At 48.0% G+C, this 24,854-nt stretch overlaps 3 protein-coding genes across 8 annotated transcripts; 1 reads left to right on the forward strand and 2 right to left on the reverse strand.

Moving 5' to 3' along the window:
• Positions 1–184: 184 nt before the first annotated feature.
• LOC1276710 (serine/arginine repetitive matrix protein 2) lies at positions 185–21,543 on the forward strand. 5 transcript variants are annotated; one of them, XM_061642520.1, is made up of 9 exons: positions 185–1,021; positions 1,122–1,223; positions 11,461–11,937; positions 12,054–12,116; positions 15,160–15,319; positions 16,595–16,650; positions 16,722–19,262; positions 19,343–19,573; positions 20,557–21,444. In XM_061642520.1, the coding sequence occupies exons 1-9, from the start codon at positions 780–782 to the stop codon at positions 20,672–20,674; spliced, it is 3,990 nt and encodes a 1,329-aa protein (XP_061498504.1). In that variant the 5' UTR covers positions 185–779; the 3' UTR covers positions 20,675–21,444. The 5 variants fall into 5 exon arrangements, with proteins under 5 accessions (XP_061498504.1, XP_061498502.1, XP_061498500.1 ...); XM_061642518.1 differs by lacking the exon at positions 20,557–21,444 and adding an exon at positions 19,733–20,253; XM_061642516.1 differs by lacking the exons at positions 185–1,021; positions 1,122–1,223; positions 20,557–21,444 and adding exons at positions 8,379–10,886; positions 19,733–20,253.
• Positions 1,770–8,044, reverse strand: LOC5667365 (uncharacterized). Its single transcript, XM_001688726.2, has 2 exons — positions 3,986–8,044; positions 1,770–3,340 (listed from the first exon to the last, which is right to left on the reverse strand). Exons 1-2 carry the CDS (start codon positions 4,101–4,103, stop codon positions 2,157–2,159), a joined length of 1,302 nt encoding a protein of 433 aa, XP_001688778.1. The 5' UTR covers positions 4,104–8,044; the 3' UTR covers positions 1,770–2,156.
• Positions 21,544–21,874: 331 nt separating the features above from the next.
• On the reverse strand, positions 21,875–24,844 carry LOC1276711 (PXMP2/4 family protein 3). 2 transcript variants are annotated; one of them, XM_316087.5, is made up of 4 exons: positions 24,422–24,844; positions 22,825–22,969; positions 22,370–22,745; positions 21,875–22,287 (listed from the first exon to the last, which is right to left on the reverse strand). In XM_316087.5, the coding sequence occupies exons 2-4, from the start codon at positions 22,911–22,913 to the stop codon at positions 22,168–22,170; spliced, it is 585 nt and encodes a 194-aa protein (XP_316087.3). In that variant the 5' UTR covers positions 22,914–22,969; positions 24,422–24,844; the 3' UTR covers positions 21,875–22,167. The 2 variants fall into 2 exon arrangements, with proteins under 2 accessions (XP_316087.3, XP_061498536.1); XM_061642552.1 differs by lacking the exon at positions 24,422–24,844 and adding an exon at positions 23,042–23,181.
• Between the last annotated feature and the right edge of the window lie 10 nt (positions 24,845–24,854).

A 24,854-nucleotide genomic window follows, 5' to 3' on the forward strand; every position in this document is an offset into this window, starting at 1 on the left:
TTAAATGAGGACGAGCTTATAGCTTCCTTATTTTATCTACTATACAAACTTCAAAGCATCTAACACTGAAATACAATCCAAATTGCTTTCCGATATCACGTCCACCGTCCACAACGTAACGACCAATTCGAATTACGCACGCTGCTTTGCCCACCCCACCGCTTGACAGCTGTCACAACACATGCGCGCCTGTCAAAAGCCCGATAGCAGGAAAAGTGCATGTAGAAAAAAAATAAATGATGGCCGAACATTCTGGGACGCAGAAGTGCACGCTCCGTGAAATCGCTGCTCAGCTGCTGTAGCTGGTAGCTTGTTGTGTGATTAGAACAGTTCCGTCACCGTACCGACGAGGGGGCCCCCGACGCTTTTAGTGCAGCCGTGACGTGATTTCGTAACCAGTCGCACCAGCGGACAGGAAGCATCATCAAATTCACGCCGCAGCAGCGCGCCACCGTTTTTTGCCGGCACATCCGTGGTGGTGCTGGTCGGGTGGTGGGATTGCCTTGGGCACAGTTCTTGTCCGTGTTCTGGGAAGGCGCGGAGTATTGATTTTTCTTGCCCGTTCGCTGCCCATCAATATATATTGTGCGTGTGTTGCCTTTCGTTCAGTGGTGGAGTGCCGCTGCGGCACGGATACGGAAGGCGGGGAGTTTGAAAGTGTGTGTGTGAGTGTGTTTTGTGCGTGTGTGTGCGCAGGAGAAACAGTAGGCGGTTGTCGACGGCGGTGCCTTTCCGCGGCTTGGTGATCCTGCGCTCCTGTTGCTGTACATCCGCCCAAAATGTACAACGGCATCGGGCTGACCACGCCGCGCGGTTCCGGCACGAACGGCCACGTCCAGCGTAACGTGGCATTCGTCCGGCCGGGCAAGAAGGACAACATCAACTACCGCACGGAGGACGATCTGGCGAAGCTGGACGCACAGTCGAACCGGCAGCCAAACCAGGGCATCCTAGACCACGAGCGGAAGCGCAAGATCGAGGTGAAGTGTGCCGAACTGGAGGAAGTGCTCGAGAGCCAAGGGTAAGTGGTAAAATGAAGACCGAAGAGTCAAGACGTTTGTTTGTGACACATGTTTTTTCCCGATTCTAATTTGTGGCCCATTTTGTTTGGTCGATTTTAGGCTCAGCCAGGATGAGGTTCGTGCCAAGGTGGAGCTGTACCGGACGAAGCTGATGGACCACGGAACGATGGAGCTGCCGAAGGACGAGTTCGGAAGATTGCTGTAAGTAAAACAGCTTCGCCCCTTTCTTCTGTTGGCCACCATGGCACTTTGCTACAACCATCCCCCCTTCAGGTCGTGGCACCTTAGCTAGTGAAGCCCTCTAATAATTATGACCCTACCATATAAACACATACACACACACACACACACCCACGTGCGGTGTGTACCTCGCACACCTGCGCACAGGTTCACCACCCCATTCCTTCCTTGAATGGTGATTAATCCTGTCCACAATATCGTTTCTGTGTGTGTGTGTTGGTGCCCATGTCCTGCAAGGGCTTCGTGGTGACGGTTGTGTCGTTTCTCGCACGCGGTCAAGCATAACGAGTGCTACGCGAACAACCCCCCTTGCAGAAACCAGGGGTACCTAAAAATGGAAATATTTTATGGGGACGAACCGTTTGCTTTCTTGGTTCGTTTTTAGTAAAAAAAAAATCAATGTCTCTCCCCCCACGTGTGTGCGCGGTGCGACTTAGTTGTAATGCCATTTGACCTGTGGGGGGATATAGCGGTGATGTCCTATTTTTGTAACACGCAGAGGACAGATCCTTTGATGAATCATATTTATTGACGCGCTGGAGCCAACGGTTGCAACGATTAAATTAATCCTACAATTACGTATACGCATTTAGGAAAAGGGCTTAGGCCAGCCCTGTAGCTCCTAGGTTTGTAGAAAAGGTTTGCTTAATTTATTTCCTTCCATCTAAATTCATATAGCGTCATGTTTGTGTGGTTTGTGCTTAATGCTAAGGCTTCAAATAATTCTGCTTGCCACTACACACACTCAGTAGTGTATACTATAGCTGCTCTCTCTCTCTCTATTTTACACACCTGAAGTGTATGGTGTTATACCCTTGTATCTCGATTTGGCACATTCATTCCCACTCTCCCGTCCGAGCCCTACTACTGCTTGCATCACGATCAAGCGCACGGTCAGTCGTCCTCTCGCGTAGAGTAATCCACCGCCCCCTCCCCATTGCCGCCGGTCGGCTGCTGCTCCTCCCCCTCGACGTACATCGTCGCGAGCGGCTGCAGGAAGTCGTTGCTAATGTTGCCATCCTCGCTGCCGGTCGCATCATCACCCCCGCCGCCACCGGCCACACTGCGCACACCCTGCATCGCCTCGTTCAGGATCGCCAGCTCGGCAAACGTCTTGTGCTCGGTCCATTCGTCCGCCACGAACGGTTTGACGCGCGGCAACCGCTCCTTGTGCCGTAACCGCTGGTTCGTGTACCGATCGAACAGCTTGCCGGACGTGTTGCGCTTGACCGTGTTGCGCGGTGCGTAGTAGATTTCCTTTATCTCGGCCGGGAACAGCTGCGTTATCACGTCCGCGTAGTGGCTCATCATGCGGTGCTTGAACAGGATGTTAAAGTGCAGAAACTGGTCGACGATCAGGTGCGTGATGATGGTTTGGCCCCGCCGCTCGAGCGGTTCGTTCGGTTTGTAGCTATTCAGTATCCAGCGCCCGGACTGGGACGATTGCAGCAGCCGCAGCATGCTGTCCCGATCGATCCGCACCGGTATGTCGCCGACCGCACCGGACGTGCGTTCCTTTAGCGACGGTGGATCGGCCTTACGCTTCAGCAGCGGCTGCACCAGGGACAGGGAGGCGGCCGCATAGGTGGGCGGTATGAGCAGTGGCGATTCTCGACCGCCGCCACCACGCCGCTTCAGCCCGATGCCATTGGTTGTTGAAGTGGAGTCGTGTTCCGTCTTGATGCTTGCGCCATCATCGTCCGAGCCATTGTTCAGCTGGCCGGTGGCGGTAAGGTCCACATCGAACGGGTACTTGCGCTTGTACGAACCGGGCGCGGTGATGCCGGTGGCCGGTGACGATGGTGCCGCGCCCGCCGTACCATTAAGCGCGGGGAGCAGTAGTTGGCGCGGTAATAAGGCAGCGGCGGAAGCTGGCGGCGTCGGCGGCACCGTACCGTTCCCGTTGGGCAGCTGCAGGTGGGCGGCTATGTTGCTGAGGAAGCTTTGCTGGTCGTGGCGCCACTGGCGAAGCCGATGCTTGAACAGTATCTTCTGCCCGAGCAGCCGGGGATCGCTGAACAGTTCGTTAATCTCTGCATCCTCGATCAGCACCAAACTGACCTCGTCGATACCGCAATCTAGAAGGGGGACGAAACGAAAAAACGGTGACGATATTTAATTAAAAGGGTAATAAAATTTCAATGCACGCGTGACGGAACGGGGGACGCTCGCGATACGCTACATACTACGCCGCACACACGCTTGACGCATGCGTTGCTGGATGTGTAATGGTAACGGAGGAAGGAAAAGGGGTAGAAAAATAATAGGCAGGCACGAAACCAATGTAAGTGAGAGAGCGAGAGAGAGAGAGAGAGAGAGAGAGAGAGAGAGAGAGAGAGAGAGAGAGAGAGAGAGAGAGCGCACGTTGGGATGAGTTCGCCACACACTACTCATGCACGATCGCACAGAAAGGACGTGTAGCATGCGGTGTTGTGCCTGCTAATGCGCGCTCAGTAGAGGACTACGCACTGTTCTACAGTCCAACAATACAGATTCGTCATGGTAACGACACAACGTTCTGAGAGCTGTAATAGTAGCGGGTATGATTAACCACTCTGCCTGTTACAACGCGCACACACACTGCGCTGAGACAAAGGAGCAGATGCGCTAAAGCATCTTTGTTACATGCTCTCTTGTGCGCGCTCTCTCTCTCTCTCTCTCTCTCTCTCTCTCTCTCTCTCTCTCTCTCTCTCTCTCTCTCTCTGTCGCCGAGTGATACTTACAAACCATGCGCTTAAATGCTGCCGCACTCAGGCCCCAATCGTTCACCACCAACTGCTCCAAGAGGTTCCGATCATACTCGCCGAGCGTTTCCTTCGAGTCATCGCTTTGTTCCGACATGCTGCTGTGTGCCGGGTAACGCACCCGAAATCCCCGTGTTCACACGATGAAAAGTGCAAGTTATTGCCCTGTTTTTTGCACCAAAAAACTACACCCCGCACACACACACACACACACACGGTTGTGATTACACTTTTTCGGATTTTCCCCCCAAGCGCGCTAGAAGATCACAGTCGCGCCACCGTTGCCGCTGTTGCGTGCATGATGGCGTTGATTTCGTTTGTTCTCCACTTCCTATCGGACACGGTTTCTCGGATGGACTTCTCGCCTACCTACTACTACTCGGCGGCCTATCGGCCTATCTTTCACTTAACATCAATTATCTTCAAACTCTACTCGCGCGCCCCTGGTGAAGAATAGTATGCTCACAAACGCCAAACTGCTGCTGCTTTACTGCTACTGCTCGCTCCTCCGATCGGCCCGCGACCGCGACTGGCAAGAACTTCAAAAACTGACAAATGGTACACAAACGCGAGAACTGTAAGCGCGGAGGTATTAACTATTCTCAACACACTGCCCGCCTGCCTGCCTTGTGCGCCACTACGATACTGGCTTCTGGTTGAATGACAAACAACCATTCCAAAGGGGCCCGCGCGCTCGCGCACACACACGGAACCTACACACTACGGATGAGCGCGAAACGATTGAATTGAGTTCTTTTCAAGTACGTAGAATAGAAAGATTACTTTAACGTTACCATGCCGGAGAGACACACAAACACACACAAACACAGGCGCAGCACTACACCGTGAGCAGCGGAGAGACGGGCAAGGGCCAACCGACTGGGTCTTAAACACACCACATTCTACTTGCTGCTAGCTCGTCTCGTCGTGTACATGCGCCATCCCTTTCTAATACCCTCCAACCCAACCGGATGGTGGATGGCGTGCGTTGGTTGCTCTCGGATTGTCGATTGTCGTTTTAGGAGGGTATGGTTGAGGTTTTTCAGCATAATATGTGCCTCAACACACGCCGCTGTATGTTTTCCCTCCTTTACCCCTGCTGCTGTGGCTGCTTCTGCTGCTGTACCGGTTCGTGTTGCTGCTGCTGCTGCTGCTGCGACCAACAACCTCCTTGCGTGTCGTCGTCTCTGGCAGCCCGCGTACGATGTGGGGAGGTGTTTTCGTAAAAAGGAGGAAGGTAAAGAGCAAAAAGGAAACCTCGACGAACCTCCTTTATTCTTCCCGTATGGTAAAAGGCGAAGAAAACGAGTCGCCGCTGCTATACCAGCCGAGATTGTTGGATTGGCTTGGCTGGTTGGTTGGTTGGTTGGTTGGTTAATGTTGGTTTGTTGGATGCTCAAAAATAACTCCGAGGTAGTACAGCAGCAGCACAAGACACAGGCACCAAAACGGAGAGAATGTGGTTTTTTACCCTCCACCGACGGACATGCGGCAAGCTTGAGTTGACTGGCTGGTGACTCTGGTACGGTTTTATGTACGTGCGCGCATCGGTATGTTTGGTAGTCGATATATGTATGCTGCTGGTATTGCTTGTGCTGCAAAACGATATGTGCGCGCCCTGAGACGATGACGATGATGAACCCCTTTTACGGCAAAGGTACGCGCGTACTGCAACTACTAGCTCTAACCGACCACCACCACCACTACTACTTAGCACAGCCCGCACCGGAGAACGATCTCAGACTTCTCGGACCGTATTGTCCGTGTTTGTGTCTGTGTGTTTCTGTTTCAGTTTTGGTGAAGCTGCTTCTTGAGAGAATTGATGGATGATGGCGTAGAGAATAGGACAAACGTCGAGGAACACGTAGTAGGCCCCCGCTGGCTGACCGGTGGGGCGCGCAGTAAGCCGGTGACGCTGGCACGGAGAGCAGCATGATGATCAGCAGCAGCAGCAGCAGCAGGACGAAAACTATACCGAGCTAGCGAGAGAGAGAGAGAGAGAGAGAGCGAGAGAAAATGTGTGTGTGTGAGAGAAATAGGAATGCATCACAGGAGGCCCTGGCGTTCATACCGGCTAGCACGATGGCTGTGTGTATTTGAGAAAGAAAGAGAGAGCGAGAGAGACACTCGTACTAGTGAGAGTGACAGCAGCACAACAACCAACAGGGGCAAGGGATGGAAAGGACACGGGAGATGACATGAAGAGAGAGAGCGCGGATTGAAACAAAAGGGCGAGAGAAATCCGATTGGTACGCGGGGAATGCCGTCCCGCACATCATACCCCCCCTGCGGAGGAGAAGGACCGAGGCGACCGCATGATGATGTTGGTACATCGAGACGCAACCAGCAACGAATCGACCATCTCCAATAATGATTTTTAAGTGTCTGTCTGCAGCCGCCATGAGCATGACTAGCCGCCTCACCCCGGGAGAGTAAGCGAATAGGCGAATCAACAAACAAATCTAGCGTGGCGATAGTGTGGCAGGAGATCGAAAGGGAGAGCACACACGATATCATCTAGCATGGGATAAACAGATGCCAGTCGAGCGGCCACAATCGGAGAAGGCATAAGAATTAGTGGAAGGCGTTCAGAGAGAGATAGAGGCAGAGAGACATGTGGAAAAATTGCTGGGGACTAGGAGATAGTGAAACATGATCGCAATGTTTAGCCATGCGAGAGATGGCGGTAAGGAGGAAGAAGTAGAGGCAGAGTCAGTACACTTCAGAATTATGCTTATTGTGTGAAAAAAATGTGTGAACTCGAAGAAGTTTACAGAGACACACCACGCGTGGTGTAGATCTGATTTCAAAATTATTTTATCCATTTTAGCATAAACTCTAGAAACCGGACGATATATAAAAGAATATGACAATGGGGTTGCGCACGACGAGAAAATGCGACGAAGGCGAACATCAGCGTAGAGCGAGCATATGCGGGACGAATATGGATTGGAATAGTAAATAACCGAAGCAGCAGAAGCATTCGAACGAAACAATTATGCGAGAAGCGACAAGCCAAGAGGGAAGAGGCTTAGAGCGAATGGGAGAGAAAGACAGCACCAGCACCATGCACGAGAATAACCCTTTTCCATGACTCCCGTCGCCTGGCTATGACCGTGACAAGGACGAGAAGGAGGAGAAGAAGGAGGAGGAGGAGTAGGAGATTGACACTTCTCGGACGGGACGGGACGGGAGGGACAGGGCGCTGCGAATGTTAAATTGATTGTACCATCTTGGCTCCCTAGGCCTTTCCCATACATGTCCGTACAATACATTTATGCCCGTGAGTTGAGTTTTTAAATCCTCCTTCTGGGTTGAATGGGTTGGATGGTATGGTGGAGAGGGGGAATTGCTGCTGCTGAGCCGTTTGATTTCAGCGATGCCAAACAACTACCAACAACTTCCTCTGGAGTATGATTGTAACGAAGATGGCCAACCATGGGCGGGTTGGTGACTAGCCGACTGGTTAAACGGTTGACAATGCACGCGGCTGGTGTACGTTTGCTTTTTTGTTGAAGTGAAGCGAAGATGCAACCAACCGCCCTACCGCCCCCTGTTATGCACGGATAGGAGATGAGGGTGTGAAGGAGGCCTAGCATGTAGCTAGCACTTCAAGATACCGCTGCATACCGCCGCCGCCGCCGCCGGTAAGTGGAATAAAGAGCACTCCAAACGGAGATCAGCACGTCGAGGGGAGCAAGAGCTGCTGGTGGTGGTGGAGTTTGGTGTGTGTGTTTGAGCTTACGATTGAAATTGAAATGCTCTAGACACGGAGATGAGAAAGAGAGAACATTGAGTGCAGGTTGTACAACCACACACACAAAAATACCTCCCAATAACATCGCTTCTGGTGCAAGCATTGAGGGAAAAAAGAGCAGACATGTATAAACCTCGGCAGCTAAGCGCATACGAAGGAGAGGATGAGAAGGGGCTTGTTTTCGTAATCGTAATTGACAAAATATGATTCTATTTATGGGTACACGGAGCATGATGATCTTTGCTTCAGAATCTCCACTCCGTGCACAGCACCACGCGGCAGGTACGTGCAAGCAACCGGCCGGTCAACCGACCCGGGGCAGCCCAACTTCATCGCTTGGAAGGGCATTTTTTGAACCACATCCAACAGCCAAACTCGGAAAAGGGCACTCTTTTACCCACAGCAACCATGGCCTGGTCAAGACATGTAGAACATGAAAATAGAAAAGCACGATGACGATTGATTAAGTTGGATTTAATTGGGATTGGAATTAGCATACAAACACACCAATAACAACAACAAAAATCGTATCAAAAACGTACATCAAATGAGAAAGGCTCCTTCCGGGAATCACTGGAACTTCATTGTACAGCACAGCATCATGATCCACAACGAGAAAGGACGAACTCTCCTTTCGGCTTTCGGCTCTCGGCCGTATCATGCGCAATACGGACCGCCGTGTGCCGGAACGGTGTGTGGGAACCATTCACGGAGGCGAAAAAAGGCCATCTCGTCCTCAGCTTCGTTCCTTCGTCAGCAGAGATATTAACCATTTTTGCTCCCAGTGCGAGAGGAAAGTGACGAAGCGGGTGGACAACCCGCTGCGTGCGTGCAATACAGCGCACTACATGAATGAGCTTCCAGCAGGCTTGCCAACCACTCTGCTGCTGCTCTGTGGTGTTGTGCGTAGTAGTAGTGCAGTGTTAAAATGGCCAGCTGCAAGAAACGAATCAACATCCTTCCACCATTTTGCAGCGATGGAAAGTGAAAGAAAAACGGTCAACGGCATTTTCACTTTAGTTTGCCATCCCGTTAAGAATGTGCAATGTTAAGTTAAAGTAACAAAGGGAAGCGCAGTCGGTGGTGTGGAGTTTGATGAAGTGATTTTGCCAGCATCTGCAAAATGGTCGCAACAGTCGACGACGGATCGATAATCGTAAAATTAAAACCATCCGCACCATGGTGTCGAAGCAGCAGGGAAAAGAAGGATGCGTCGCAGCAGCAGCAGCAGCACACAGCGGGAGCGGCGGGAGCGTGTTGTGTGGACCGACTGTTCTTCCATCATGTGATGCTGGCGGAGGAAAATTAAATCCCATCGCAAGGATGATGGCACCCGAACGGCACCTGTGAGGTTAATTAGTACGGAAAAGATGGAGCTAAAAACACGAAGAAACACTGCACGGGATGATGTGAAAGCAGCGCTCGTCTCAGTGTCCACCAAACAAATCACTGAAAAGTCTTCCATAATAAACACCCAGCCTTGGTCTGGGAGTAGTAACCTTAGTGTATAAGAAAGCTTGTGCTTAGAAAGGAGTGTGTTAAGGGAAGGTATACAGCTTTCCAATAAGAGTAGAAAAAAATCCATAATCCAACTGTCTTCCAAGAAAGTTGATACACGTAGTTGATAAGTTTTAGTAGAGAGATAGTCACAGTTTTGAGGAAAAAAAGCAACATTATTACGCTCGTTAAATCGACGTCTTCCATAGAGATATACTTACATTGTTTAAGCTAACACAAAATCGTACGGAAGATGAAGAAAAAGCTCTCACCGGCAACCAAATTCCGGCGCCGGCTGGCCGCGATGAAGAAGAAACGGGCCAGCAAAACCACTTCCACAACCGCTGGTGGCCCCTTTCTCAATCGGAAGCAGCCGAAGGAACAGTTCTTCGAGCATGACATCCGGTACAACGCGGAAGAGTCGCCGCAGCAGCAGCAGCAGCAAAGCACCCTGCAGGAGGACGATGGTATGGATCCACCGGATTCTTCCACCAATCCGGAAAAGGGAACCTTTTCACACCGTTGTCAACCGTTGTCGCCACTGGCTGCATTGTCCCGTTGTTCCTCATCCGAATCGTCCGTTTCGGAGCGTGCCGTCGGTTCGCCGGTGTGCGGCGGTTCGGAAAGGAGAATCAAATCAGCCGTACAGGTGAACGAGTGCAGCGTGCCAGTGAAAGGGAAACAGCGCACCAAAAGTGGTCCAATGTTTGGACGCAAGTATCAAAAAGCGAAGGGACGCCAGATGACAGTACCGCCTCCCTTTGGCATGCTGAGCTGGAACAATCGAAAGATGCTGCTAAAGCTACAGCAGCAGCTCCGCCTGCAAGGGCTCTGTTTGTCGTCGCTTTCGGCGGCCGGGGGACAGCAGCAGCGTAGCACCGAGCTGGCAGGCATGCTCAAAGGCGCTACCAGTGCCGGTGGCAGTATCGATGCCGATGGTGGTACACCCGCCGGATGCTACTGTCACTGCGCATGTGCAGCAACACATCCGGTGGGTGCCGGCGAAAATCACGAACCACCACCACCAACACACGGTGGCCACGCAACTTTCCACCCCGAGCGGAGGGACGTTTGCAGCCGACCGACGACCGGCGGCAGTGTGCGAATTGCACGTCAGCCCAAAGCGAACCAGAAGGACAGTGTGCAATCAGCGGCAGGACACGCTCGCTCGTCCCATCGTCATAACCGACACCTGGGCGACGTTTTGTCCAGGTCTTCGTATCAGCGGCAGGCCCACCACCACCACCATCGCCATCCACAAGACAGCGGTTCCAGTTCGCGCTCGTCGTCCTGTGACTCGTCGGAAGTGGTTTCGTGCCAGGTTCGGAAGCTGTACCACCATCACCACCACCACCACCACCAGGACGAAGCAGAGCCAAACGTCAGGAGACAGACTGGTTGTCCGAATCGGCACCAATATCTCGAGCCACAGCACGCACAGCTAGTGCGGGAACATTGTGGCAGTTTGCAGCCGCATCTCCATCCACACAATCGACATCATCATCCTTCTGCTCCTCATCAAAAGCTGTGCATCCGTACTACGACTGCCGCTGCTTCCAGATCCTCTGCCGCCGCCCCCGCCGCCAGCGTTCCGTTTTGCATGCATGCCATGCATAGCGTTGTGAGGTAATAATCGAAACCCGTGCAACTGTGTGTTGTGGCGTGTTGTGAAACAATTCTTGGTAGTTTCTACTGTGGTTCTAGATGCAAGAGCGCTATTTCTTCTATCAAAATTTGAAAACTGTCAACGTAGAAATAAGGTTGTTGTGGTATGTTTAGTTTCTGAGGGCCGGCTTACATCACCGAGCGTGTGCCCTAGTTGCAATTAGTGTTTTTTATTGGGTTATAAAATACAAATACATCCTTACCCTTTGGTCGGTTCGTCACAAAGGTTCGTCAATGTCTGTCAATAACAGTAACGAATCCTCCTTAGAGCCTTAGAGGAGATGGTAGATAATATTTACCCTGTGAGCCTTCGTAATGGGACCATTTGGGAGAGAAATGGACCATAAACACGCAAGGCCATATGATGATGGGACACACCGGCTCCTCCACTCTATGAAAAATGGCAATCGTTAAGCTGCTCGTTTCTATATGCAATGGTTTTCCCCCACATTTTCTTCGTCCTCCCCACAAACCATATCAGCCTAACAAGGTTTTTACTTACTCTTCTTCTTTGTTCTCTCCTCTTTTCACCTAGTGTACGGGAAACGCATCACATCGCACAGGCCCAGCAGGAAAAGAACGCCAAGCTGCGGGAAGCGTTCGGGATCTCGCAGTACTTCGTCGAGGGTACGAGCTTCGACCAGGACCGGAAGGCGAAGGAAGATCTCGCCAAATCGGAAGCCCTGCAAAAGGAGCTGGCTGAGAAGGAGAAGGCCAAAGAGATGGAGCTAGCGAACCGGAAGCGGTACGCGCTCGTTCGCACACCGTCCCCGGAAAAGGAAGCCGGTGGCGGAGGAACAGGAGGCAGCGATCGTAACGGCAAGCAGCGTAGGCGCGGCAGCTCCAATGACGAGCGCGAGGAAGGCGAACACGATGACGATGACGAGGAGGAGAATGATGGAAGCCATGAGGGGGGGGATGGTAAGGTGAACAACTCCAAATCGACGGCCGGTGGTGGACTGCGACGCGATAAGGAGGAAAAGAAGAAGAAAAAGAAAAAGGCACGAGATGTGTAAGTAAAACGTGTACGCACACGGTTGCGCAAAATTGCCGGTGTTTTGCGGAAAAGTGGAAATGTATTGATATTGATTCCATCTTTTTCCTTTTGTGTTTTTGTTTTGTTTTCAGATCTTCCAGCCCGGAGCGCAAAAAGGATAAGAAGAAGAAATCGAAGAAAAACAAAAAAGAAAGGTAATTATAAAAAGAAAACAAAACTGTTAACTTCAAACGCGCGCCTTTACTTTGCTTCAAAAGCGTGATCCAGTCAAACGCAAAATGTGAAGCTTTGCTCTGGGAATGATCGGAAGAGGAGATTGTTTTTTTTTCTTTTCTTTTTAATTTAACATTGGGCAACGTGAAGGGAAGGGGAAAAGGGGGAGAAGTACGCCAAATTAGTCAAAGTTTCAGAAAGGCATGTCAGTGTGTTTCGTGCATCGGTTTTAGCGGTTTTTACGAACTTTTAGTTAGCTTTCATGTGGTATCTGTGCTGTTTTCCATACAATCATACTCTCTCTCTCTCTCATTATCCTGGGGTCAATGGGGAATGGGAATGGTATTATTGCTGTAATTGAGTAGTCATTTTGTTATACAAAGCCAGTGCAACACACGTTCCCGAAGAGAAATAGTTGTGTTGGACGGTCTTTTCTGCAGGGCAAGGGATTGCACATACATTATTGGGAGATGTTATATTACTGTGTGTCTTGTGTGGTTTAGTGTCTTCCCAAAAGAATATGGTGGTGGTAATAGAGTCGACCCAGTCTCTGCCCCGTACGCCTTGCATCTTTTTGTGTAAATTGTTGTTATTCTCAAAATACTAATCTCTCATCATCTCTCTATCTTCTTTACCATTTTCTCTCATTTTTTTTATTTTTGCTCTCGAAACACTACTACTACTACTACTACTACTACTACCACTACTACTACCACTACTACTACTACCTACTGCCAATCCAATCTGTCTTTCCGATTGTGCGCGCGCGTCTACCAAATGTTGTTTGTGTCTTCTTTAAAAAAAAACACACACACCAAACTAAAACTAAACTTACATACCCGGCAAAACCATAAACCGTGCTAATTTAATTTGTGGCTAATGAAAACAAAAAAAATACACGAAATATCTCCACACGCGCACAACTCATTTTGAACTAAAACAAACGAAAACTATTTAAACTACTTTCCCCTCAAACAAAACAAAAAAATCCATATTTATCAATACAATCACGCGCGCTCTAGTTGGTAAGTATTTGTGCTGTGCCTGCCTTTTTACTATAAGTTTTTCGTATTGTTCCTTCTCTCTATTCGTTATGGTTTAAGTTTTACCCTCATTTCACCATTGTGTTATGTGCGCGCGCGCGTTCCGTCACTGTTTTTAGTTGAAGAGCTGCTGCTGCTGCTGCTGCCGTTGCACCACCATATCAGCCACAATGCAGTTTTTTTTTTGTTCAGTTCTAGTGATTCAGTACGGTGCGCGATAAGTTTTAGAGATTAAGTTTACACTACAACGTAACTGTTCTTCAGCGCATATTGCATATTCGTACAGGCTATTGTTGATGTTTTGTGATTCGAATTGTTCTGAACTTGGGAACAGTTCGCCATAAGAATAGAATTCAATATCTGCGAGCATCGCAAAGACTTAAAAATAATAGCATTTAAATGTTAAAATCATAGCACGAAACGTTCCATTATAAGCATAAGCATTTGTATGCTCCTAAAGTGTACCGATAGATTGTTGTTATCTTCTCAGTTGCTTATTGCTTGAGTCTTTTGCTCAATTGTATTTTTTATTATTATTAATAAACGATCGCCTTGCTCTTTTGTACTTGTTTAGGTTTCCTTTCTTTTTATGCATTGATTTAGTATAGTGCTGTTGTGGGCGAATGATGATTTAGCAATTCAGTACTAGGGTTTTCCCCGTTTTCAAACTATGTTTTCTCAATTTGTGTTTAATTCAAGAAAAAACCACATCAACGAACAAACAAACAAACAAACAGGAAACGTTTCTTATTTTATTCTTTTTTCTCTCCTTTTTTCCACCGAAAGACAGACCAATAATATGATGAAAATATATTTAACATGATGGAAAGGTAAAAATTAATTATTCCCTTTTTTTAATAAAAAAAAACAAGCTGCGATTTCTGTTTACTACATTTTTAACATTAATTGTCCCTTCGTTGAATGACTTTTATTACTTACTGTCTCTTTCTCTCTCTCACTCTACCTCCTACTACATATGTAAAGATAAACGCATATTGTTATTATTTAACTATTTCTGCGGTGAAGGGTCGTAAAAAAAGCAACATTAAATTATTAAGCAATTAACACTCGACATGAGGAAATGGCAAGAAAAATTTATTGCAAATGCGGGTGAAATGTAGTGAACATGAGCCAGCGACAGTCTCTCACGCTGTCTACATCTTTGCGCTAAAATTGGTTTTTGTCCGGCTTTACTATTTTTGGTATAAATATGAATAATCTCTGCGTTTTTTTTTTCTTTGTTTCTGTTACAATTTATACTAGTAAAGCAAATCATATGTTAAGGAAATTAAAATGGATTTCTTTTCTTATTTTTTTCCTACATTGAGCTTGATTGTTTTCTTTGGCTATAGGAGACAACTTGTGTCCAATGGTTAATGCTAGTGATGCACCTTAGTAGCAATTATCAACGCTTTTCCAATTATATATAAAAAACAAAACAAAACAAACTTGCAGCGCGTATTATTATGATAATGTTTTAACTTGCGCAATCTACGATAAGAGTTAAAAGCCCTGTCGACACAGGGTTGTTAATCAAAATCTTCATTATTTTACCAAATCATTTCGAAACAAAAAAAAACCGGTAGAGCCAACATCGTCGTCTGCATTCTATCTTTTTCGTAACGATTATAAAAAAACAAATAACACAAATCGGAAGCATTCTCAGGCAGCGCGAGATTTACCAGTGGTGTTTGCGCTGAATGATTCTGTTCATGCTATATTATACATATATATCTCTCTATCTCATTTTACCCGTCAAACACAGGGAATTGGAGTATATGAATTATTTTCAGCTAATCTTTCAATCTTTGAAATTCTAATATAAGGTTTTTGCACATTTTTCCTTATATTTTTTGGTTTTGAACGAACTCTGGACGTAAACACACACGCACGAACGCTCGCACTCTGGTGGGAATACGTTTACTATGCTGCACTATCGGATCGTTGAAACTGGTTGAAATGAAATCATCGGTCATCGTAGAACGAAGAAAAAACACTCGAAAAAATCGCACCGTGACGATGAGAGCGATTCGTCCGATTCGGAATCGGATTCCGATTCGAAAAGTGATGCATCCTCGGATTCGGAGCGCGAGAACAACAGCAGCAGCAAGCGGAAAAAGAAGTCTTCGAAGAAGGAAAAGGTATGCTCAGTCTACGCTGTTACGCATTCCAACCATTTCGTACGTGGTTGTTTGTAAATTTGACACCATAATTATATATATCTCTACTAACTCTAACCCATTATGCGCTTTTCCACACCACAATATACCACACCCTTTCTCTCCGCGTCCTGAATGTGAATAATCTCTCTCTGCTCTGGTACTTTACTGTACGACGAGCGTTTGAAACAAGGAAACGAACCCGAGAAAAAAAGGAATTAGCTTTTAATTGCACGGTATAATCATAATCAGTATCATTTTATCACAGTATTATGCCCCTCCACCCTAACACATCCACTCTCTTCTTACTCTCTTTCTCTCGCTCTCTGCGTGTTACCAAACTTTGTTATCATCAGCTTCAGAATTATACCAAGTTACACCCTTTTCCTTCCAACACACGATACGGTTGTTTGAGTTTGATGCTAGTTTGTAAACTAAAATGCGCTTCAGTTGCGATGCTTTTCGCTAAACCGATGAAGCAAACTACTGCTACTACTACTACTACTACTACTTCTTACAATATACTACCGAAACAACAATAATTTAAAAATCCCTTACTATCCCCCCATTCTTACTGCCCGTTTCTCTGTTTGTCGTGACTATATTATTCAACTGTTGTAACACTTTCTTTTTATCGCATAATTAAAAGCGGAACTCTTGATCGAAAAATTAAGATCTGAAGGTATATTTGTAATAGTTTACTTATTCTAAATCGAAAACAACATAAATCAACACCCAATATGTATAAATATAGCTTTGTATATTTTTTGGTCTGTTTTGAGTTTTGGGTTTTTATTTTTCATTTTGTTAACTTGGTTCGATTTGGTTTTAGCCCCCGTGTGTGAGGTGGTGAGGAAATTTAGTATATTTTATGTTTTTTTTTCTTTCATTTGTTCATACTGAAGTATTGTTTTTGTTGTCCCAGTTTGTGAGTGAATCAATTTTAGTATGATTTAACAAGATCTTTTAACCTTTTCTTTAAGTTTATTTCTTAAATTAGAGTACGTGTTTTTGTTTTTATTTATATTTATTTGTTATTCATTGCAGTCACTCTCAGTGTCGCTCTCTCTCTCTCTCACACTTACCTAGATAATGTTATTCATTCGAAGCTCAAACATTAGTTCATAGTAAAATTGATTACCCTTTGACTTCTTTTTCGTTGTTAGATGTTTCTGATCTTTGAATGCTGTTTTCTGTAATATCGTTGCGTTCCGTTCGATTAATTTGCGCCTGTACATTGTTTCATTCTCTTCGCAGAAAAAGAAGTCGCAGAAAAAGAAGAAGGCAAAATCCCGATCGCCATCGCGTAACAAGTGAGTGTCGATGGAGTTACTGTTTCAATGTGTAAACTTAACCTAACTTTATCCCAAATGTTCATTCACAGATCGCCCGATGCTTCCGGCAAAAAGGTTGCGGTGGAGGAACCGAAACAAGACAAACGCCACGAAGTCTCGGCCGGTGCGAAACACGACACGGATAGAAACAGACGCTCGCATGATCGCAGCGCCGGTGGGCGAAGGGATCGCTCGAGCAGTCGAAATCGGTCCGATGTCCAGCGAACGCGAGAGTCTAGCCGCGAACGGGGTAACAATGCTCGCCGTGGCGGCGGATATCGTGCTGATCGATACGAGGAACCGCGCTTCGGTAATAACAATCGTGGTGGTGGTGACTATTTTAACCGGCATCGCGATCGAGACCGCGATCGAGACAGTAATCGCGCTGCGGAGGAGCGGCCACGTCGCAATCGGTCGAGGAACCGGCGCCGGGAGCGATCGCCACCGGACCAGGAACGTAACGATCGATCACGCTCCCGTTCGCGATCGCGTTCGGGAAGCCAGCGGCGTCGTCTAGATCGTGGGGCGCGGGGCCACAGTGTGGAAAGGTCAAAGCAAAGTTCGCGTCGCGAACGCACGCCCACAAAACAGCAGGCGGAGCACGAGCGCGCCCGCGACAGGGACGGCGATCGGGAGAAGGATCGTCGTGAGCGCAACAAGGGCCGTGACCGCGATGAGCACGACCACCAGCAGCTCGATCGGCAACGCGACAGGGACCGCGAGCGACGAAATGACGATCGGGATAGGGGCCGTGAAGGCAAGCGGGATCGTGAGCGGGACAGCAACCGCGATCCGGCAAAGCATCGTCGTTCGCCGAGCCCGCAAAAGAAGGACAAACGATCACCGGCGACAGCGCGGCGTCAGCCGCGGGAAGAAGAATCCACTGCGAAGAAGCGTGACAAATCTCCGCGCCGTTCGCCTGATCGCCAGAAGTCCAAATTGAGCACGGGGGTGGAATCGAAAGCACTCAAACGATCGCCAACTCCGCCACCGAAAGCGGCATCCCGCGATAAATCGATCCCGAGGGGGTCTGATAAGGTGGAACGGCCAGCATCATCCCGTCAGCCGGCGCCTGCCAAGGTGGCGGAGGAGAAGGAACCGGCATCCTCCTCCGACTCAGAGGCGGAATCGGAGCTGGACTATTCGCCGGCCAGACGTAACCCGGAACGGTACAGCGATATACTGCAGCGAAGCAGCAAATCGCGCACCGAGACGAATGGTAAAGAGGATGATAGGAAATCAACCAAAACCACCAAACCAGTATCGTCGAGGTCAGGTTCGCCACGCGAGCCTCGTAGATCGAGCAGCCCAAGGGGAGAGAAAGCGGACAGCAAGACAGCAAAGAAAGACAGCGCACCGAAGGCTCGTCGTGCTTCTGTCAGTCCTTCGCCGCCGCCCGCCCGACGCGATCGCTCTGCTTCGCGTACCAAATCACGCCGATCGCCTTCGCCCAAGAAAAGGGATACCTCGCGTCACGAAGCATCTCCCGTCGCGAAGAAACGAGAGAAGCCGGTAGCGCCGCCAGCGGAAAAGCCGGAAAAACGCTCCACCACATCGCCCTCCTCCACTCGGAGGGTAAAGTCTCGGTCGCGGTCACCGCCGGAGGTGAAAAGACGCCGCCAGGAGCAAGCATCTCCCGCAGCAAGGTCGACGACAAAGCCGACCTCGGAGCGAGAGTCAACCGAAACGGCTAAGCGCAGCGAAACACGCACACCGGAGAAGAGTGAGTCGAGAAAATCTCGATCGAAGAAGGCGTCTTCATCGTCCGGTGGGGCAGCAGCAGCGTCATCGTCCTCGACAAACGCCGCCCCTGTACAGCAGCCGGTAGTGAAGCTCCATTCGCCCGAATCGGAACACTCACAATCAGACGGCGAAGAACGGCAGCAGGAGCGTAGCAGCACGCTGCGCGATCGAGATGATCTGGACGCATTCCTTCCCATTTACGACGAAACCCGCGAGCAGGAGAAGGATCTTTCGCTGCTGAAAGCCCTCAAGCACGATCTGGCAGCGAAGGCCAAACAAAGCTTGGAGAAGAAAAAGTCCGTGTCCGAGGTGGGAAACAGCAGCATCAGCAGCAGCATCAGCAGTGCCATAGCGATGAAGGTTGGCGTTCTACCCCCCACGAAACCGGGCGAACCGGCCTCCGCGGAGGCACGCGAACGGGACCTGCAGCAATCGGCAACGCAACCGAGCAGCAGCCACAAGTCGGAATCAGCTAGCAAGGCAGCACTGGCGGTGAAATGTTCGCCCGACGAGAAGCTTCCTGCCGGCGCCAAACCAAATACTACTAAAGCAACTGACCCGGCAGCATCACAGGAGGACACTAGCAGCACCAGCACTGCACTGAAGAAGGATATCCACGAGATACTTACCACCGTCGGTGCGTGGGCCGTTGCCGACGGTTCGGAGGCGGCTGCCAGCCTGGCGAAGACGACGATTCTGCATGCGGTCGACGGCATACTGAAGGAGAAAATATCGGGCACATCGAAGGAAGCGAAGCCTGCGGCCGTTGCCGGCTCGGGCAGTAATAAAACGCGCCCCAGTACCAAGAGCAGCCGTTCCCGCTCTCGATCCCGTTCCCGTTCGCATAAGTATGTTTTTGCATGGTGTTGCCTATGGCAACCAGTGGCTTACTTTGCTCACACATCTTGTTATCGTTTGTATCACGCAGGTCGCGCAGCTACAGCAGCTCTAGCAGTGATTCGGGCAGTTCACGGTCGCGCAGCCACTCGTCCTCGTCGCATAGCCACAGCTCGTCCGATCGGGGCAGCAGCCGCTCGCGCAGCCGTTCCAGCAGCCACTCGTCCCAATCTTCCCCGCGTTCCCGCACCGCGTCCCGGTCGCCCTCGATACCGCGGCGTGCCGGGTCGCCCTCGTTTCTCGATCGGCGCCGCATCACCAGGTAAGAGAGTGTGTGAGAGAGCGATGTTTTTTCTTACACCATCAATGCGCACCGGTGAACAAGCGTGTTTAAGCACTGTTTTTTTTTTTTTTTACTTATTTTTCTTCGTTTTTCTTTTTTTGTATTGGTATGAATCTACCTTCCCCATAATACCGAAAGGTCTTCCCGCTCGCCACCCCGTAGTTTCCGTTCGCGGCCCGATGTCAGACGACGGGGACGCCATTCGTCCAAGTCCCCCCGCTCGTCGTCTGACGCGTCCGCCTCATCCCACCGCCGCCACTCATCGCGCTCCCGCAGCCGTTCGAGAAGCGCCAAGCGCCGGCAGCGCCGTGGCAGCGACCGGGAACGGTCGCGTTCACGGGGCGACAAGCGTTCTGGCGGCAGCAAAAAGGCGCCGGCACGCCGTGATCGATCCTCCTCCCGATCCCGAACTTACTCCCGGCGTCAAGATCGTCGCGCAGATCGTTAGTCGCTCAACTCAAACTGTCTGTCGCCGCCCCTTTGCGGTCGTTTATTTCTGAAAATTGAAATCATAATTTACCATTTAAGATACACTTCCCCTACTATGGGAAGGGGGAGGAAAATCATTAGCATTTTACACACAAAAAAGTTGGGCCTGCAAGACAAGATGTTGGGCAAAAATGTTTAAATATATTTCTCATGTTCCCTCCAGCCTCGGATTTCGTTGGTTTTTTTGTTTGCTTTCTTTTTTCGAGATCGTTTTCCGTTTGTATCTATTTCGTTTCTTTCATTTCATAAGGTTGCGTTATCCTAGAATATTTTCGCAGTAGTGTATTATTATGAGCTTGTGTTTTAATTTTGTTGCCGATCTTTCGTGAGTATTTGAGCTTTATTTAATTATATTTTCGGGTGTTCATAACTTTCCACTTGCAACCCCTAATCAAACTAACCTCTTTATCTGTTGACTGTATTTCTCTAACAATCAATGCCACCCCTCCACCCTCCACCGTTCGGATCAAAAGTGCACGCAAGCGTCCTATACCGTACCGCAGACCGACACCATCGTCACCGTCGAGCGCCAGCAGCTACCACAGCCGTGGCAGTCACTCGAGAAGTCGCAGCCGTAGCAAGAGCCATTAACCACTACATTGCGCGGTACATGGGGCAGCTTCCCGTACACTAAAGAGACAAACACACCCCATACACACAATCCAAACAGCAGATCGTAGCAGATTATCCTATTTACAATTCGTCCAGCGTGTGCGATGAGCGTTTAAACAGAACAGCAATAGAAAAGATAACTAGGTGTCAAACCTAGCAGTATCCTATTGTGCCCTTCTGCAGCCCGATATTCAAACTTCCATTTGAATTTGGATGAGATTAAGAGGAGGTAGCACATGCGGAATCAATCAATCTTGTGTACATTCCAGAAGCAAAGGAAAAGAAGGATATTGCCCACCATCAAATGTCCTTTGATATTCATATCAGATGGATGGATCCGTGTGTCATTTCAATGAAATTATTTATTCGCAATAGAGCACACCCCCGTGGGTGTAAATGTAACAAGCACACACACACACAAGACGAGAAGATGAAGAGAGGATATTAAAGGAAAAAATGTTTAGGATTTATTTTCCAGTATGCGTCGTGCATGACTAAGTTGATATTATAGAGGTTCACTGATTACTTCTAAAGTGTATTAATTTTCTAGTCCTTGTCCTAGGTTTACGAATCCATAAAATGCACACAAAGCTAATATGTTCGGTTGCAATACTAGTACTAACTCTAGTCATTTTAGCAATTATTTATGCAATGATTTTGTTTTTTTTTTTTATTTATTTGAATTTGAACAATACTCATGCGTGTTAGCATAACTATCTTAGCAATCCCTAGAAAGCAAACCAAACACACTCATAAAAGATTCCTTGCAATAAATTCCCCACACAGGAGGTCGGCCATCTTAAACTCACTAACGAATAAAAGCGGAATGCATTACTAATCATACTAAATCAGTGTTTCGGCTGCGTTGTTTCATGTACAGATGACGATACAGGGTTTTCCAGGGTTTTCTCATAGTAGTGGGACTCTTCCTTGACTCTTTCTTATAGGAAGTGAACTTCATATGTTGGAAATTCGACTCTATGGCACCCTTGTTGGGACAAGCTGCTTGGAAATTCCCATTGGATTTGTCCAACAAGGGTGCTGTAGAGTCCGATTCCCACTAGATTCAGTTAATTTCACGCAGGAAGGAGTCAATAAAGTGTCCCACAGCTATGAGAACTCCTGGAAAACCGTGTAATACTGTTTCTTTCTACCTAATTTAAACAAACAACAAAACGGTTTTAACATCATACTCTCACACCCCTCTCGCCAGGGTTATTTTAATTTGGCTCTATAAAACAAACAAAAAATACAATATCCATTAAACATTTCCGCAGTGTAGCCACTTTTTTCAGCCGTTCTTTTCCCCCTTAAACCCTTACATCCTATCAATAACGCACTGTTACTGTTTTCTGCATGTGTTTGTTCAATTTTCTCCCGAAAGAAGTAAACGTATCCCGGATTAAATGCAACGCGCTCCCGTTAATTTAAATGCCTGCGTGATGTCACGTGTCTCTTGCCAGAGTATTTCTTCAGGTAGACTTGCTTTGTTCCTGTGCCTTCTGCTGGCGACGCTGTTCCGCCTTCCTTCTCTTCGTGGACAGGAACACCATCCAGCAGAATCCGATGATGTTGGCAAACAGCACGCGTAGCTAGAGTCGAATAAACAGAGATGAAATCAGTACGTTAACTCACTCACATGGAATCTTTTTTATAGGACGCGTTTAAATTTACCATCGGCGGAATGTAGTTGAAGTTGATGAACACGGGCAGGGTAAGGAACTTCCAGTTGCCCCGCAGAATGCTTCGATACTGGGTGAACAGATTGCCGAGCGCTTCGTCGTGTGTTTTGTACTCGAACCGGGAGATAAAGTACAGCGACAGGGCGGTAATGACCGGTGCGAAGAGGGCCCGCTCGCCCAGCAGCATCAGCAGCTTCTTGAACCGGGTATCGTTCGTGATGCGATCCAGCCAGCTGTAGAAGAAGTGCGACAGCGGACCGGTAAAGATCAGCCCGAACAGCCCGTACGCCATGACCGAGTCGGTGTTGACCTGCTTCGCACCGCCCAGCTTCTGCGAGACCAGGTTGGCGGAGGATGCAATTACGCAGCTGTGTAAAAAGGGAGCGAAGCGGTAAGTTGCATCAAAACCAGTTTCTGCTTGGCTTGGGGCACACCCTCCTCCCATACCTTGTTATAGCTTTCGTGCGAAGCGGATGCTCAAAGAGCTGCTCCAGATAGGAGCCGAGCAGGTTGTAAATCGGTCTCGAGAGGGACATCTTGGCGGTTGGCGGTCACAAATCTTCTTCGTTCTCTTCGGTAACGTTACAAAACACTGGAATGGAAAGAAATTCAAATATAATTGACCAAATGTATGTAAATTATGTTTTTTTTTGCGAAATAGGACCTCACTACAACCGCCTGTGCGCGAATTCAAGCTACAATTAACTCTCTACTTATCAGTCAGACAAGGGAACGCAAGGGAACGATAGCGGGAAGAGTACGCAATGAGAAAGCTTTTTTAGCATTATCAAGCGATAGTAGGGGAAAGCGGGGCAAAATGGGCATGTGGGGCAAAATGGGCACCCTCTATTTAAGCATTATTTGACTACAAAGCTACTTTCCAATGCTCAAAATGTATTCATTAGAGTGTTTTATGAACACCATGTAAGTTTCATAACCCTAACACAACAAATAACCAAGAAAAGTGCAAAATAAGGTTTAGTAGCATATTGATGTAATTTTTGTCACTTCGAAAATAAGCTTAACCCAGTGTCACAGGGATGCGTTGAAGTTTTACATTATATATTATTAAAGATATGATATTTCTATACAATTTGTCTGAAGAAAGCAAGGCGATCGAATGCGTATTTTTACTAATATAACATAAAATACAAAAATGCTTCACGTGGGGCAAAATGGGCAGTTACGCTTGGGGCAAAATGGGCAGATACTTTTGACAAATGGCGTTTGGTGAGGCTATGGTGTTGTATTTGTCGCCTCAATAATGATAACAGACACAGCTTCAAAAGAATCGATTTTGTAGATTTAAACGTGTAAAAACTGTTTTAATTTTGATAGCATATTTTTGGAAGAATTTTAAGGGCTTTCCTGACCAGCAAAACAAAAGATAGAACGAAAATACAATTCACGAAACGGTGCGCAAAAGCATAGACCATTACCTAAGCGCAGTTGTTGTGGCCCATTTTACCCCAGTGTTTTGACGTTTCACAGTTTGTTTACATATGCCCATTTTGCCCCAGGGCTATGCCCATTTTACCCCGCGTGTCAAAATAGCTTCTCGTAAAACATCAACTTTTATTTTACACTGTTTTCATGATTTTAAGTTGTTTTCATTCTATGTGGCAATTTTAATCCATAGATAAATAGTGGAGGCATACAATAATGCATGAATAATTGTGTTTTGTGGCATATTCAATGGAATATTCAGTAAACTGCTTAACATGCCCATTTTGCCCCGCTTTCCCCTACAATCCTTCCCATTCGTCTTCGCTGCGGACACCCCTCCCCCGGAGAGGTTTATGCAAGTGTGCCACCGAAGAGCGCAACCAAATTATAGCCCCGTACCGGTTGGATAACGTGCGATTATTTCACCTGATAAGCACTAGCACCCCAGTCCTACCCTCGTTTCTCCCTCAACCAGCTGATAGTACAACGGTAAACAATTCCACAGTCACGCCATCTAACCCTCGGCGCGCTTAGGTCAAAGGTTCAGGCTGGCCAGCGAAGGAAAAGAGGTCATTTGAAGAAAGAAAAGTGGCCTTACCGAGGATTACTGCACTGCTTTCAGATACGAAACAATGCTCTTTATGACATTAACTATAAACTTTTTGCTAAAATTACACAAATGCACTTGGAGAAAAGCTATTTTCGAGTGAATATGTCCCCTCTCTTTACGCTGCGCACTTTGGAACGATCCGCGGTCTGTTTTGATAAACCGTGCTAACGGTACAACCAACTGACAGCTGGTTTGACAACCGCGTATCAGCGGTAAACAGTTGCTCTTCTTTTCCTTGCCTTTTTCCACCTTCAAACAACTGTAAATTCCAAATGTTCAATTAATTTTCACAAAAAGTCCTCAGAAAGCACAAAAAAACACAATCGTTGCGATAAAATGCCTAAATGTAACAACAATAAAGCGCACTTGCTTGTGTCGCCCGGGCTTAAGCGATCCGCAGCTGTCACTGCACTGACAGCTG

This window comes from Anopheles gambiae, chromosome 2 (genome assembly GCF_943734735.2).
Source record: "Anopheles gambiae chromosome 2, idAnoGambNW_F1_1, whole genome shotgun sequence".
NCBI classification, from domain to species: domain Eukaryota; kingdom Metazoa; phylum Arthropoda; class Insecta; order Diptera; family Culicidae; genus Anopheles; species Anopheles gambiae.

Excerpts from the sequence above, each read along its gene's own strand:
- LOC1276710 (XM_061642516.1), top strand. The coding sequence starts at position 9,514 with ATGAAGAAAAAGCTCTCACCGGCAACCAAATTCCGGCGCCGGCTGGCC. Across the intron at positions 12,117-15,159 it reads AAGAAAAACAAAAAAGAAAG|AACGAAGAAAAAACACTCGA; the intron begins GTAATTATAAAA and ends CGGTCATCGTAG. Across the intron at positions 19,263-19,342 it reads TCCCGTTCCCGTTCGCATAA|GTCGCGCAGCTACAGCAGCT; the intron begins GTATGTTTTTGC and ends TGTATCACGCAG.
- LOC5667365 (XM_001688726.2), bottom strand. The coding sequence starts at position 4,103 with ATGTCGGAACAAAGCGATGACTCGAAGGAAACGCTCGGCGAGTATGAT. Across the intron at positions 3,341-3,985 it reads AGCATTTAAGCGCATGGTTT|ATTGCGGTATCGACGAGGTC; the intron begins GTAAGTATCACT and ends TCCCCCTTCTAG.
- LOC1276711 (XM_316087.5), bottom strand. The coding sequence starts at position 22,913 with ATGTCCCTCTCGAGACCGATTTACAACCTGCTCGGCTCCTATCTGGAG. Across the intron at positions 22,746-22,824 it reads CGCACGAAAGCTATAACAAG|CTGCGTAATTGCATCCTCCG; the intron begins GTATGGGAGGAG and ends CTTTTTACACAG. Across the intron at positions 22,288-22,369 it reads TCAACTACATTCCGCCGATG|CTACGCGTGCTGTTTGCCAA; the intron begins GTAAATTTAAAC and ends ATTCGACTCTAG.